This window comes from Talpa occidentalis, unplaced genomic scaffold (assembly GCF_014898055.3).
Source record: "Talpa occidentalis isolate TD23 unplaced genomic scaffold, MPIMG_talOcc4v2.1 talOcc4.15, whole genome shotgun sequence".
Taxonomy (NCBI): domain Eukaryota; kingdom Metazoa; phylum Chordata; class Mammalia; order Eulipotyphla; family Talpidae; genus Talpa; species Talpa occidentalis.
Genome location: NW_023601543.1, coordinates 21,068,387 through 21,083,945, shown reverse-complemented (window position 1 = coordinate 21,083,945; position 15,559 = coordinate 21,068,387). Strand labels below are relative to the sequence as shown.

General features: G+C 40.5%; 1 protein-coding gene across 5 annotated transcripts in view; it reads right to left on the bottom strand.

Moving 5' to 3' along the window:
• Window positions 1-1,260: 1,260 nt before the first annotated feature.
• LOC119245531 (A-kinase anchor protein 17B-like) overlaps window positions 1,261-15,559 on the bottom strand; it is a 30,341-nt gene continuing 16,042 nt past the window's right edge. For 3 of the 5 annotated variants that reach the window (XM_054695583.1, XM_037511599.2, XM_054695584.1), the window contains 4 exons: window positions 11,945-12,713; window positions 9,668-9,798; window positions 7,696-7,963; window positions 1,261-5,739 (listed from right to left, as the gene is read on the bottom strand). In XM_054695583.1, coding sequence (XP_054551558.1) covers window positions 4,120-5,739; window positions 7,696-7,963; window positions 9,668-9,798; window positions 11,945-12,697 — 2,772 coding nt within the window. In that variant the 5' untranslated portion in view covers window positions 12,698-12,713 and the 3' untranslated portion in view covers window positions 1,261-4,119. Of the gene's footprint in view, window positions 5,740-5,828; window positions 5,869-7,695; window positions 7,964-9,667; window positions 9,799-11,944; window positions 12,714-15,559 lie in introns of all 5 variants that reach the window. The other 2 variants (XM_054695585.1, XM_054695586.1) reach the window with 2 other exon arrangements.

Here is a 15,559-nt window from a genome sequence, read left to right as displayed (position 1 = left end):
TACATGTAAAAGGATATTACTATAAGGCAGGACTTTGATCTAAAAAAAACGTCTTAAATCCAGCTAGCATATTCATAAGCCATATTACGTAAAAGGCACCACTCTAGAAGATGGGGGAGTGGTTGGTACAGCCACTGTGCCAGCGGGGGAAGGTCGGGAACATCTCTGGCCCCTGCAGACACTTTCTCAGTGCCAGCATCTGTGGGGCATGAGCCACATTTGCTAAGCCTTTTCAGTCTTTGTATCAGGGGCCATACCACCTGAGGTCACATTCACCTTAGTTCAGGGGGCCCAACACGCCAGTGCAAGATCCAAAACAAGCATCCATACAGTCCTTGCTGTTTCAGAAAGAGATCTTTGAACTCAACAAGGACCCTTTCAGCTCTAAAGTGCCCATATTATACTCTAAGGTACAGGCTGTTACATAACACCTAGATGCAGTTTGCTGTACATTTCATGTGAAAAGACTGACCTCTTGAGTGGTCAAAGACTGATTACTGAGTTCCCTAGTTGTGGAAACAATGCATTACCCTGAATTTGTGTTTTGTCATTTTACTTTTTAAATTGGCCTTATAAGAGATGTAGCCCCTGTGACTAGACCTCTTATTCCACACCCATACCTGTTTTTTTTTTTTTTTGGCGGGGGGGAGTATAACCACTTCCATCAAGTGCTGAAGGTCTGAGATGAAATTCCATAGAATTCATTTTGCTACCTTTTATTTATTTATTTATTTATTTTATTTATTTGTTTGTTTTGTTTATACAAGCACTGGGTACAGTCAGAAGCGCGGGAGGGTGAGAGAATTCACCAGAGCCAGAGCGGGGAGCAGAGCAGGCAGAGGGACCGAAGTACACTGCTCAGGGGAGCAGCGGGCGGCAGGAGGTCTGTGCCATGTGGGACCCTCCTCCGGTGGCCGGGGAGCAGCCAGGGATCGAACCGGCGCCGCAGAGGCCGCGGGCAGCTTCGCAACCCAGCGCTCAACTGCTGCGCCACCGGGGAGGCCCCCATTTTGCTACCTTTTAATAGCACTGATAAAACCTTTGCTGAAGGGAGGGTAGTCTTAAATCCAAATAGGATTTCAGTTTGTCCACAATAATAAAACTGGTTTCATGAGCTCTGGCAGAGTCAGTCCCCACAAACCTGCTCCACACAAAGTTGCAGAGAATATTAAAACAGGACATGGAGATTTTCATGGAAGATGTTCCTGTATATGGGCAACATTCAATATATGTAATAAATGAACAAAGACTCTTCTTCAGTATACAATTTTATTTTTGATATATTTGAAAAGTAAATGTGTGTTACTTCTCTAACAATGCAAATGAGAAAAAGGATCAGCAATATTAGTGCAAAGCAACATATTACAGGTAGAAATTCCCTACCCTCCTCATGGAATTATCAGCATTTATTTAAAAGTTAAGATTTTAAAGTCTTGCAACCAAAAATACATTTATTTGGTTCTTATTTTCAAAATCACCGGGTTACACGGCTTTCTACCTGAGAAATTCAAACAAATTGAACAAAAACACATTGATAGATTTTTAGTTTTCTTAAAGCACTCTCAGGTACACATACAAGGAAAAAGGTGAAAACACCTATTTGACAAAGTTTAAAGTTCATGTCCTTTATAGGACATGGAAAAAAAGCATGAGAAAATATTTTGCACGCTGTAACAGCACAACAAAGAATAACGGTGTTAATTAGTAGAAAGTGAGTACAATATTTTCAATTCTATATCAGTCCTTACTAAGCCATTAGATTAAAAGCACAGGATAGGTCCTTGTTCTCTGTTTAAGGCTTATACCAAAAAAACGTTTACTCAAATCTAGAATTCATTACACAAGACATAAAAATCCAAAGTTGTAAAGTAAACATAAAACCAGTATTTTTACTTTCTTAGAGGTTCCAGCATGATGTTTAGCAAACAAACAAAAGACAAAAATGTTTTACAGACGTGACTTAGCACCAGTTCTATTATACAAAAAAAAAAGTTCCACATGCTGTATTCTGAAAATTTGTTTTTATATCTGATTAATGAGCAGCAAATTGTTTTCATGCCTAAACTCTTCGAAGAAAAATTATCAAATTACAGAAGACAGTGAGATTTTTTTTTTTTTTTCAAAACAAGCATAACTGCTTTCTGTAGCAAACCCATAATGCTCTTTGTTTCAGTGGCATGAAACAATGAGGCAGAGTCTCATTGGTCAAGAATAATACCTAGTTTATTGAAAGTAGTCAAAGTACAAGCTGTAGTTTAAAAGGCTACTCTGGACAATGGTACTTTGCACGTTAATAGACATTGCTAGTCCTCAGAGAAGAAAAGGCACTCGCCTTTGGAGCGATTTTTCAGAATTGACAAACCAAATCCAGTTTTGATGGCAGAGCCACTGGCTTGAAAGTAGAACTGACTACAAGAAAGTCAACAAATCCTTCATTGGCTATTATCTTATTAATAATAAAAATAATCTGTTATGTTACATTTATTTCTGAACTTTTACATGTCCTAATATATTTTTACTAGATTAGAAGTGATCAGTGAAATAATTTGTGGCTCTTGCTTTAGATAAATTAGGAGATTTTGTCGTACCGTCGGATATTAGGTTGCTCAAGAGGCTGGTTATGAGCACATGTCATGCCTCATCATTCAGGGCAACCACACTGACTGGCATCCAGCATTTGCTCTACCAGTTGCTACTTTTCTATAGTATATGAAGTGAAGAATGTTTGAAAACGAATCATGACATAAAATTGCTGCCTTCCGCTATTCCTGTGGATTGAAATCACCTTCCCTGGTGCAGGCAGCCTAATCTCATTGATGTCTTCTACTGCCAAGTCAGGTATTGTAGCTTTAGTTGGGGGGGGGAGGTTTGGTGGATAGAGAAGGTCATTGACTGCCCCTGAGATCCTAAATCCAATATAAGGCATAATGCATCAACCCATCGCTCAATAGAACATGCATTAAGATGTAAGTCTTTACCAATCTATAAAATATCTCAATTTAAAAACATATTTAAGAAGTTCAAAACCAGTAGGTAAAAAGATAAATTGTGATTGTTCACAGCTTACAAGTCCTGCACACATAGTTTTTCCCCAGCTAGAAAATTATGAGCTTTGCCCTCGACTCTTCCTAACTCCATGGCATTATTGAGGATTGAGGAGGCACTTGTTATTGTTTTATAAAAGTCAGTTTGGGGTTATTCAGTGGCTTTTTACAAACTGATGTCACCCAGCCCTGAGAGTGAAAGGATTACATAACCTGAAATGGAATACTGTCATGCCCTCTCTTCCAAGTGCCACTGATGGTGCCTCAGGATTTTTCAATATATCCTTTTGCAAATCCCACTGGTTGTATACTCCAATTCTGTTTCATTTCTAGGATGGAATGACATGGTGCTCTTCAAAAAACAAGTCTCTTAAAGACCCACCATCCATTCGAGACTCAAAGGACAACTTGAGTCCTTTTTAGATGTTTCTTCCAAGACTCCGCTCTAAAAAGACAGCTCTTTGAGTCCTATGAATCTATTAATGAGATTAATTTCCTTGTGGTGGGCACTCATGAAACTCTCAAATGTCATGAAATCTACTATATGTTCCAGCTGTCATCTCTCTTTTGATCTATAATTCTTTCTAGATAAGTCAGGAAAGTCTGTTGCCACACAACAAGTCAAAGATCATGCACAAAGATCTTGTTCATTCATTGTTATCCTCTTTGAAGATGAGTGAGACCAAATGATGATGTTATAACAGCAAAAGAGCCTGAGAGGGCTATCCCAACTACTAAGGATGTTACTTTGCTCCTTCGCTGGCACCAAATTAAAGTTGTCATTGAACCACAGATATATGTCTTTAGATCAGGAACTCTTGTGAGTATGTTGTTTTGCCAAGCATCAGTATCTAAATGTTTTGTATTTTCAATACTTGCCAACACAATTGCAGTCATTTTGATCTACGCTTTATACTTTGGCAAGAGAAACAAGTTCTTGCATTTGACCTTGCTCAAGTTTTTAAATATCACTCTCTTGCTCTGCAGTTGTTAACTACATAGCTATATTTGGTCTTACAATTTTTTCTTGCAAATTGTTTCTTGTGAATAAGGGTGTTCCTGATCCAAGAGACATTCAAAACATTTGTAAATATAAAGAACTAGTGGGGTCATTTCTTAAATTGTTGCCATGGTCAAGGAGCTCCTGATGGTTGTGTCTAATATGATTATCAGATTTCAGCATGGAATCTTCTGAGCTCTCGTGTTGTCTACATCTTCTTGTATCCTTGTTATGTTCTGACTGACAAGGGCTCTCTCTTCTTGTAGGGCTATTCCTCCCATGGAAATCATTAGCACTTTCAGTGAGTGATACGGACACACAAGATTGCCTATAGTTCACACTTTGGTCAAATGTATTATCACTAAACCTCCTCCTCTTCCTAGTGACATCATTTAATAGATCACTGGAACTGGATTCATAGTAGTAGCCTCTATCAGACAAATATCTGGGGGCTAGAACAGCCCTCTTCCGTCCATTGTTCTCACATCTAACAGATTTTTTTTCACCCTCAAGCCGTGAATATCTCATTTTATACCTGGACCTCCTCCTTTGCTGTCTAAGCTTGTATTTTGAGTATTCCTTGTCACCATTCTGTTTCCACTTTGAATAAAACGTGCGATGACTTGGCCTATTTTCCTGATTGCATATGATGATTTTATTAGTGTCAGGAGAACCTCTTTCTGAGGAAGTATGTGTGGTCACAGGTTTCTCTTTCTCTCCATTTATGCTCAGGATTTCACTGAAACATTCAGAATCACTACTAATTTCCTCAAAGAAATCTGTCAATTCTAAATCTAAGTCTGCTGACTTGCTGGGTGAGGAACCTTGGCTTTTCATTGTGGATTTGGAATCTCCCACCTCAGAGGCATTGGTCTTTTCCAACAGATGATTCTGTCCCACAGTTGGGGACAACTGGTCACTGGTTTCACAGACTGTGTCCTTGCAATGATTTTGAAACTCTTTAGTACATTCTTTGACGTAACCCACATTTCCTCTCTTTTGTGGTTTATACTCAAAAGCCTCACGACAAGTCTTGGTCCAGTAATCTTCTTCTTGAACCTGTTTTCTCCCTTTCATGTTTTGCATTTGGCTCAAATTGCTTGAGAGAAACCTAGGTTTTTGCAAATTGATTTGAAGTCCATTTCCCTTGTCAAAGACAGCCCTCTGCCACTGATAGGGACCCGTCACGTGACTTGGCTCTAGGCAGATACGGGAATATGTTGGAGATTGATAGTAGTTTAATAGGTAGTCAGTAAATTCTTCTGTTTCATATATCTTCTCTTTCCTGCCATGGTCTCGCTCAGATAATCTGCAAGAATACAGTTGACCAGAACCGCAGTAGTCTTCTTTCTCCAGAGGCCGGCCTGGAATTAATGTAATTTCCAAGGATGTCTGGTCAGAGGGCAAATTGTCATTGCAGTCATCACTTAATAATTTTCCAATGTTCTCACTTCTAGCTGAAGATTTTATTCTTTTTTCCTCAAGGTGCTCAGGAGATTTATGTAAGTAAGCCCCACTTCTTTTCTTCAGGCTTTGTTCTTGTTTGTTGTCTGGCTTGGCAACCAGATATTCTGACATTTCTTCACAATTTTGAAGATACATAATGTGTAAGTCTTTCCTCTGCCTTTGCAGCATGTTCCCCAGAACACTTTTAGCTGCAGTGTCTATGTCCCGTGGGCTAAATTGTGAGGATCCCTTAAAAAAATGTTAAAAATCTCACATGAAAAACTGAACAGATTAAAACTTTCAAAGAAATACTCAGTGATCAAAAAAGATGAACTCACGTCATTGGTGGCAACATGGATGAAGCTGGAGGGGATTCTGCTAAATGAAATAAGTCAGGAGAAGCGATAAATATTGGATGCTTTCATTTGTGTGCAGAATATAGAGAAAAACAAAGTGTCAGGGAAAAAAACAGACAAAAACCTGCAAGCTGACTATCGGTCTGAGGCATACTTGAAGGGGACGGAGATCAAAACAGGGGAGAGAAGAGCAGAAAGGATGGGGTAGATGGACCTCGGGTGCTATGGTGGTGGGAGAACTACGGGGGGAGAAATCAAATACTATTCAAAAATTAACGAAGATGTAAGAAAATAAATAAGATACATTTTTTAAAAATTTTAAAATAAAACTTTCAAAGTAAATTGGACTTTCTGACATTGTTCTAAAGAGGTTTCTCATACTAGTTGGGGTAGATGCAGATGAGGACGAACGTTGCACTGAAAAAATGGGGGGAGGGGTGGGAAACGAAATGTCCATTTTAAATGAGCTGCTTTTACTAGGTCTGTGTCCATCCTTATGTTAGAACGTGCATGGGTATTCCTATCTTCAAGCACACGACCCTTTTTGCATTTGCTCACAAACTGGTAAGTCTCCTTACTCTTCCAGGTATTGTGCTAGGGCTGGGACATGAAGAGGAATAGGAAATACTCTCCACACTGCCCAGAAAAATCTCGAACCAGAAAATACTAATAGGTGAAATGTGTGTCTGAGTCAACTGGGTTAAACAAGAAATGATCTTTGTTTTTTGTGCCAGCCTCATCCTGTGGACTGCAGGTGAGGGAGTCACCGAGTTGCCACCTTGCCTATCTCAGAAAGAAGCGAGACACAATAGAAGCCGTGGCCACGACGGTGGCTCTGTGTGTGGTCTGCGCAACAACCCATAAGCCCCATCCTGTGGGGGGAGTGTGCACTGCATTCCCGAAGACACAGGCACAAAATAGGGCACAGTGGTTACCCATTACCTGGCATAAGAATCTGGGGACTGCATAATCAGCTTAAGCAGCCAGTGGGCTGAGAATTAGGTATCACAGACATTACAGAGTCAAATTCTTGAAAAGGAGTCACTAAGGTCAACTAAAAAGGACCCAAGTAGCCTTATTATAAATGCCAATGAGTTCTTTCTGATCCTGATTTCACTAACTTTGATTGTCCACACCAATGATAAAAAGGTGGAGACTGCAAATATACCTCAAATTAATGCTAATATGCATGACATTAATTCTTTGTATTTAAAAGCACTGAATGTGGATTTTTAAATTAAGAGTTTGGGAGCCCTTCTGGCTTTTACTCTGAACATCTGTTAACTCTGGTTATCTTTAGGAGGTAAGTGGGGAGAGGGGGGGCTTTCCGAACTGAAACTCTCCAAACTAAACAACTGCTCTGTGATGTGAGAAATTCCATAGCAAATAGTTTAAGACTAGACTAACATGAGCTTGCTACACAAAGGTCTCTCTCAAGGCTCTCCCTTCTCATGTGAGCCCGTTACAGATAAACAGACAAGTAAAGTTAAAGAGAGACTCGGACCCTAACACCCACACGCGCCATTTCTTCCCCCTGACATTTTCTTTTACACCCATTAGGAACTTAAAAAAGCAGATACACTAGGTACAGTGCTCTAGGCGATACCTTCCTCGAGTTTAGAAACACAAAGAGAGAGTGAGTGTGTGTGTGTGTGTGTGTGTGTTGTCAGTGGTGAGACACGACTCCTTTAGAGAATTTAGGTGCCTCTGGTAAAACCATAAATGGGGTTATTAGAGATCAACCTATGGGAAACAAACCCCAGTGAATGCAGTGCGTCTCCCATGGGGGCCATGCCAACTAGGCCACGACTTAAATGCAAAGCTGTGCCTCAGGAAGATGAGTACTTACCAAAACAGAAAAACGACTGGCAAAGAGCCTAGCTGCAATTTTCCTCAGGAGTACCCGAAGCAGCCGAAGAGCCTCCACACGCCTCTGGGCCAGCAGGTACTTCCTCTCCTCCCATTCCTCTGAAGAGTCAGGCTCTTGAGGTGTCTCAGGCTTGGCTCTGTCCTTCTGTCTCCTTTGCCGGTGCCTCTCCCTTTCCTTCAGGGCTCGCCTCCTGACTCTGGCCTTCTTTCTTTTTTCCTGGATTTTCCTCTCCTCCTCTTTTCTTTTTCTGGACAATGATTAAGAGTTAATCATTCAGAAAGTGTTGACAGTTATGTGTCGCTTCACTGTGGGGAACCGCTCAGAGAAATGCGTCGTTAGGTGATTTTGTCACTGTGCTAACGTCCTAGGGTGTAGTTACACACACCTAGATGCTATAGCCCACTACGCCGTATGTGGTAGCCTGTTGGGACCTCTGTGATATACATGGTCTGTCATTAACTGAAAGGTGGTTAAGCAATGTGTGACTATGCTAAACATTTGATCTCCTCCCCCTCCTTCCCGCTGTTAGGGGAGGACAGGTTTTCAGGAATCTTTCACACTAGCCCCAGGGCCTGACAGAGAAAATTTACAATAAAAAGCACTGAGGTGCTTCGGTCAGGGAGAAAGACGTGATTGAGTTGCTCAGTTAGGAGCATGTACAGGAGACTATGCAGAGACAGTATCAAAAAAAGAAGGCTACAGACCCAGGAGGGGACCTCTGGCCCCATTTTCTCAAACCACAAATAGGGACTCTACTAGACTCAGCTTTCACAGTGAGGATTTCATTTCTCTTATCCAAACCTTCCGTGAGTTCTGGTTGCATACCCACAAATAAGGGTAAAGTGAAGGCAGAGAAAATCTTAAGGGTGAGAAGTGCTCCTTGGTACATAGTACCTAACACGGCACATGAGCATAAAATCATGCCAGCTTAGAAGGGGGGGCTTTTTGTAACCTGCTGTCTTTAAAAAATTAAACTGTTTTGGTCAGGACCCCCTGGAAATGCAGGGAAGAGAAAAAAGGGACAGTTTCCTGAGTGAAGACTTAGCCAAAATGTGGAGGTTGAGCTAGACTGCATGCTCAGCCTGAAAACTTGGGGGAATTTTTATCTTGACTAGATTCAAGTTCTGGCAAATGATCACCCTTGGGATCTCAAGTAACTGCTAGCACCCCACCAGGCAGCCAAATGAGAGGCCCATGATCCAGTACTCCTTGTCTCCTTTTTTGAATAGCTACAATTTACCTGAGAAACTAGAAGAATAACCAGGTCAGGGGAGGGACCAGGGCCTTAAACTGTTTTCAGAGCCCTGTACTTTTGACCCATTTGTACTTTCTTGGCAAACCTTTAGCAATCTAATAGCCCTTTCTAGGCTCAACCCCTAAGTTGAGAAACAATGATAAGCTTAAAGAAACCAGGATAGAGGCTGCTGAAATTCACAGAAAAGACTTAGGCCAACAAAAGCAACAGTCCCAACAAATCCATGCCTTCTTGCCTGTGGGTTAGTTTGTTTACTGACTATTTTATGGAAGAAAAGCTTTTTCAGACCTAGAAAAAAATCTTTAAAACATTTAAATTGGTACGCTAAGTAAAATTTTGGTACATGGTAAAATTTTGCATTTGACTTCTAGGATTTTCACTATAAAAGCTCCTGACCTCTTTTTTAAAAATCATGGCTTCCCAGATCTCTTCACCTGGCTAGTCTCATTATTCTTCATTACTGGTTCTTCCTGACAAGCTTTCCTTTAGAAAAAAACAACTCTTGGTCAACTGTTTTGTCGTTTTGGCTTTGTGATAGCACAGTTACAAGAGTGTAGGCCTCAGTGGTGTTTCCTAATCTACATCCATTCCTCGGGCCACCTTCATGTTATCTATAAAGTGTAGCCCTCATTCAAGAGGGAAAAATCCATAAATCAAGAGTTAAAAAACCCTCTTCACTGAAGTTGGTCTCCTTACCTCTCAGTCTCTTCCTCTTCTCTCTTCTTTTCTTTCTTCCTTTCTTCTTCCAGTTCTTGTAATTTTAGCCTTTCTTGATTTCTCTTCCTGATAGCTTTTTCACTGAAGTGTTTAGTTGTATCAAACATCACCTGCCCTCAAATAATTTAAAGTTCCATTAGGTAAGTTTGCTATCTGGCCGGGAGTGTCCCGGGCCAGACAGACAAACTAATATGAACATGATGATTCAAAGAGCAGCCATACTGTTCATGGCCTCTGGCTCACTTGCCAGATAGTCTGTGGGCTTCAGAATTTTCTTTGGCAGAACCTTTGAGGCGCTGACTTCATAGTCACTAGTGACATCACAGTGCCATTACATAGGCACAGGCTCTGAGAAACATGAGTATACCACCTCTGGTTTGTTACAAAGATCAACTGAGATAAGGTATTTAATCACCAGAGACAAAAATAGTTTTGTCTAGGAGTAAGAGTACAAGAAACTGACCAGAGGAGAATTAAGATCCAACTATAGTGATTATTAAACTACATTGTAAATCTCAAATAAAGAGGCAGTCATATGCAAGCACTACATATAAATTTGCTTAAAAAAATAAAAGGAGGCAGAAGTAGTGATTGAGACCTGAGGGACAATGATAAACAACAAGTTTCTGTTATCTTTATGGGGTAGATGGACATAGGACTGAGGGTGGGATACCGGGGTGGGTTCCCATCTCAGTGGTAAAGGTTTCTTTTTCAAGCTGGGTCATGATATGTGGTTTTTGCTTTATCTTTTTTTTTTTTCTTTTTTTTTTTTTTATTTATAGAGGCATGTTTTATTTATTTATTTGTTTGTTTTGTTTATACATGCACTGGGTACAGTCAGAAGCACGGGAGGGTGAGAGAATTCACCAGAGCCAGAGCGGGGAGCAGAGCAGGCAGAAGGACCGAAGTACACTGCTGAGGGGAGCAGCGGGCAGCAGGAGAGGTCTGCGCGCCATGTGGGACCCTCCTCCGGTGGCCGGGGAGCAGCTGGGGATCGAACCGGCGCTGCAGAGGCCGCGGGCAGCTTCGCAACCCAGCGCTCAACCGCTGCACCACCAGGGAGGCCCGGTTTTTGCTTTATCTTTATAGTTTTTGCTCTACCTTGTCTGACTGGCTTCTAATTTTTAAATGTACATTTTAAAATAAGTAGTTTCACAAGTAACTCTCTCACACACACATTTTCTCTCTCACAAACATATACATTCTTTCTCTCACACAGGGAGCTACTTATGTTGAAAGTCCAACTTGTACTGAAGATTAGTTTAGAGAAAGGGTGCGTGTAACTGCATTGTTCTCCGGCGGAGGCAGCCTTCAAGAAAAAGATGACCAGATATTGTGAGAAAGCTCCATACCTTTCCCACAAATCTGCTGTAAAACCAATGTACTCTAAAAAGAAAAATAAGGGTCTCCCCGGTGGCGCAGTGGTTGAGCGCTAGGCTGCGAAGCTGCCTGCAGCCTCTGCAGCGCCTGGTTCGATCCCCGGCCGCTGGCGAGGGTCCCACATGGCACGGCAGACCTCTCCTGTCTCGCCCGCTGCTCCCCTCAGTGGGGTACTTCGTCAGTTTGCCTGTTCTTCTCCCCACTCTAGCTATGGTGAATTCTCTCACCCTCCTGCGCTTCTGACTGTACCCAGTGCTTGTATAAATAAATAAATAAAATCTTTAAAAAAAAAAAAAAAAGCCACTGTTGTACATAAAAAAAGAAAAAAGAAAAAGAAAAAGAAAATCACTTAAAAAGAGAGAGAGAGAGATGACCAGACATCTATAATGTGACAGACAGGACAGACAGACTGATTTTGAAAGGAAAGGATCCAAACTTGTTGGGATTTTGTTTTACCAATTTACCTCACAGACCCCATGAAAATCTAAGTTGTGACCCTAAGGGTATAAAGAGGGGAGCAAATTGCTCTCCTAGTGAATTCAAGCTGTGTGTATCCCTCTTTCTCAGTGACTTGTCAAACAGAATTAGCATATGAGATAGTTTCATTAGGGCCATGTAGCATCCTTGAATGTCCTGAAGAAGCTAGTACAGAGCCCCAGATTTTAACCACTATCACATTAAAGCTACAACTGGCAGCATACCTGAGAGCTGGGTTATTTTTCTTCGTAGACATCCATATATTCCTGACAACAATCTTTACATTAGCTATGGATCAGAGTCCAGTGGCATCTAAAGAATTTTTTTCTAGATGCTTCCTTCTAGCTTTTACCCCAGACCACCTGAACCATGGGAAAGTAAAGAAACTGGCTATCTTACCTTCATGTTACATGCAAGAGCTTTCCCATCGTCCCCTTTAAGCATCAGCTTCATCCCTCGAAGGGACTCCATGGCTTTGACAAAGTCAGTTGACTCTTGGTACTGTATAAAGGCCTCGAAGGTCTGCAAGCCAAAGCTGAAACCCCCAAAGCTCCCACCAGTCATCACTTCTCTGTAGGGGTCAAGCATGGGGATATCTACATTCTTGATCTTCCCAAAACTTTCAAAGACCACCCGAAGGATCTCTTCACATGGCTTCTCCCCACTGGAACCTTTGGGTGCAAACCACTTGCAAGGCAAGCCTTCGAAATAGATAGAATCTGGGCTTTTATCAAGGTCCTGCTCATCTCCTCCATCACTCAAAGAGGACTCCTTTTCTTTGGGGAAGGGCTCCCACTCTCCCTGGGCATCTGTAGCTATGACTTTTAAGTCTGTTTTCAAACCATTTAGCTTAATGATCTTCCCATGTAACTTGGCCTTCAGGATCTGAACCAAACTTCGAGTCTCAGCCTCGCCCTCGAATCGGATGAAGTCCTTTGTACTTTTGGAGAGGCGGACAGTGGTGAACTGGTCAGGACAAATCAGGCTCTTCAGTTGGTCAAGAACTTCCCAGTTAGAGAAGGGTCGTACCGGTTCTGTAGTCTCCGGGAGCAATACATTGATCATCAGTTTTGCTATGGGCTTGAGGTAGAGGTGTTGAGCTGCACAGAGCTCTGTTGCCTCAGAGTTATCATAAACCACCGTGACCATCATGGTAGCTTCGGGAAACCTTAGAAGGTGAAAGAGAACATTTTCATACCAGTGCAGGAAAACAAAGATTTTGGGTTGTTATGTTTCTTTTTTTAAGGATTTTGGATTTTGAATGGGCTGGTTTTGCTGGACTTTGGTCCAATTGGTAGGGGAAAGTATCCTGAGAGGAAAATTAAGGCAAGAGTTTGCATTTGTTTCATGTTTTTACAGTTTTCAAATAGTTTCCATATACTATGTTTCAGTTTCCTTAACAGAAAAATAGAGATTGGAGGAATTCTGGGAAGATTAAACGAGCAAATGCATGTGAAATCCTTCAAGCAGTACCTGGCACATAAGAAGTTCTCAATAAACATAAGCTATGAATATTAGTATTAGTGGTGGCAGTATTATTGTACTGCATTTGATTCCCAAGGCAACCTGTGAGTAAGTGCTTTCCTGGTTGTTTTACAGATAAGGAAATTGAGATGGGTTCAGGAAAATTAAAAGACTTGTTCATAGAGATCCCAAGATTCCAAATCTTCATTTGATTGTACAATTAATCTCAAATGTAAAGTCCCATAAAAACCTTAATGTAGTATATACACATCTCCCCACTTCACCTATACCTCACACCTAGTAACCACTGTTCTACTCTCTGCTTCTATGAATCCAGCTTTTTCAGATGCCACATATAAGTGAGATCATGCGGTGTGTTGATAGAGCATTTCTTTCAAAAGCCATCGAAAGCAGGAGCTAAGATATTATGGTCTAGAAATCCAGATGCTAGCAACACTGAATTGGGATGATATGAAAATTAACATGCTCTCTTTCTCCAAAAATATCATCCGAATAGCAAAATGAAGAACTACATCCAGGTAGTTTGCTGCATGCTGCAAAATAAGTAAGAGTCAACATTAAGTTCCTGTAGGGGAAAAGGTAATTTGATATTCAATTAATTTGATATTCAACAAATTTGCCTGCAGTCAATAGGTATTTTTTCTTACAACTTAAGTCATAGCTTTTTCAAAAATTCCAGAAAAAATACACTCCAAAAACAGTTATGATGAAAAGTAATCAGGTTTATCATGCTCTCCATTTATTCCAGTGATATCGCCTTTGTTTTAAACCTTTTAGGATGTTTCTCTTGGATTGATTCCAAGGTCTGGGTTACATTCTTGTATTTATTAGTTTTATTTTCACATAGAAGATCTGGGGTGTAGGCCAAGGATGTGGGGCGGGGGGATGTGAGAAGATTCACCAAGACACAGTGGGGGGGCAGAACAGGCAGATCTACTGAAATACACTGCTGAGGGGAGCAGAGGGAGAAACAGGAGAGGTCTGCTGTGCCATGTGAGTTAGCTCCCTGGCTGGAGATCTAACTCAAGCCTTGGCAGTGATAGAGCTGAAACTTACTCCCTAGGCTACTAGGGAGACCCCCTGGGTTACATTCTTTTAAATAGTCTTAATGAAGGTCAATTTTGAAATTCTTTTATTATGGCTTTGATATTTAGAAATCATCAAAAGTTATCTAGAATCAAGAAGAGTGGATAAAATGAATGATGTTAAAGAATAAACTGATATTCTTAGTTGATTCATGACCCCCACCAAGAAGGCAATTCCAAGAAATGCTCTAATTATATTAATTAGTGGGTCCATTGTTGAAAGATGGCAACTTGAAAGAACAGCTTTCATTTGAATGTTGTGTTAGAATAGTTGCAAAAATGATCCCAGTTTCCACCTCACCTTGTATCTACACCTTTTGTAACATGGCAGAGTTATTGCTATTGACGGAGTGTATTTTCCCCCAGCCCGTTACCGTGAGCTCATTCTAAATTTCAGGTGGCCCTTACACTCCTGGAAGCTTGCAGGGCCAAGAGGACAAACCTGGACTAGTCAGACAGAGAATGAGAAGTCAAACAGAAAAAAAGTTCAGTGATGACAGATGAACCATCCTATGCAGCAGCCCAGTCCGACCCCCAAGCACCACTGACACAGGAGCAAGTTTAGCCAAGATCAAATGGAGCCATCACACGTCAGAATAGTGGTGCCAATCTACAGACCTGTGAGAAATAATAGAGGGTTGTTGTTTACGCCAGGAAGTTGAGGGATGGCTTATAATGCAACAGTAGCTAAGTGATGACACAAACATCTTAAATTTCAAGTCCTTTCAAGATGTACAATGCCACTTAATAGTTTTTACACAAATAGATAAAAATTATAAAGGTCCATTCCTGGGAGAGTTTTGGGAAGAAAGAGAAAAAAAAACAAGCATCTTCATATCTTGCTGGAGAAAATGTAAATTAATTACAGCCTTTTCTAGACTAATTTGGCAAAATAACTAAGAATCCCTTTTGACCCGTTGACTCTAGACACTTATCCTAGGGAAATCATTAAAATAAGAAAGAAATAGGTTCAAGGCTGCTTATTGCAGAGTCATTTTAGATATAACCTTGTCATGACTATGTTGATGTAGAAGTAAAGTTCATAAATTGTGCTGTATTTTCTTTTTTTTGCAAAGCAGGCTTAATAAAATTTTTGCAGCTTTAAATAGAACTTTTAATAGATGCATTTTAGTCACTCATTTAGAATTATGATCAATATAAATGGATTTTATTTAAAACTTCAATCTCTTCTTCTACTTAAGATTAAATTCACAGAGACTACTAAAAACCATCAACTTTCTGAAATTAAAAAATCTCAAAAGATAAGAAGGATGTGCCCCAAATCCTTCGTATGGGTGGATAGACTTCATATCTATGAAGTCTAGATGTTTTTTGATAGCAAAAAAAAAAAAACTATCAAAAAACAAAAACAAAAAACAAACAAAAAAAAACAGTTTCTATGTTTTAGTGATATCTCTCTGCTTTCCTGGAATATAATAAAAGT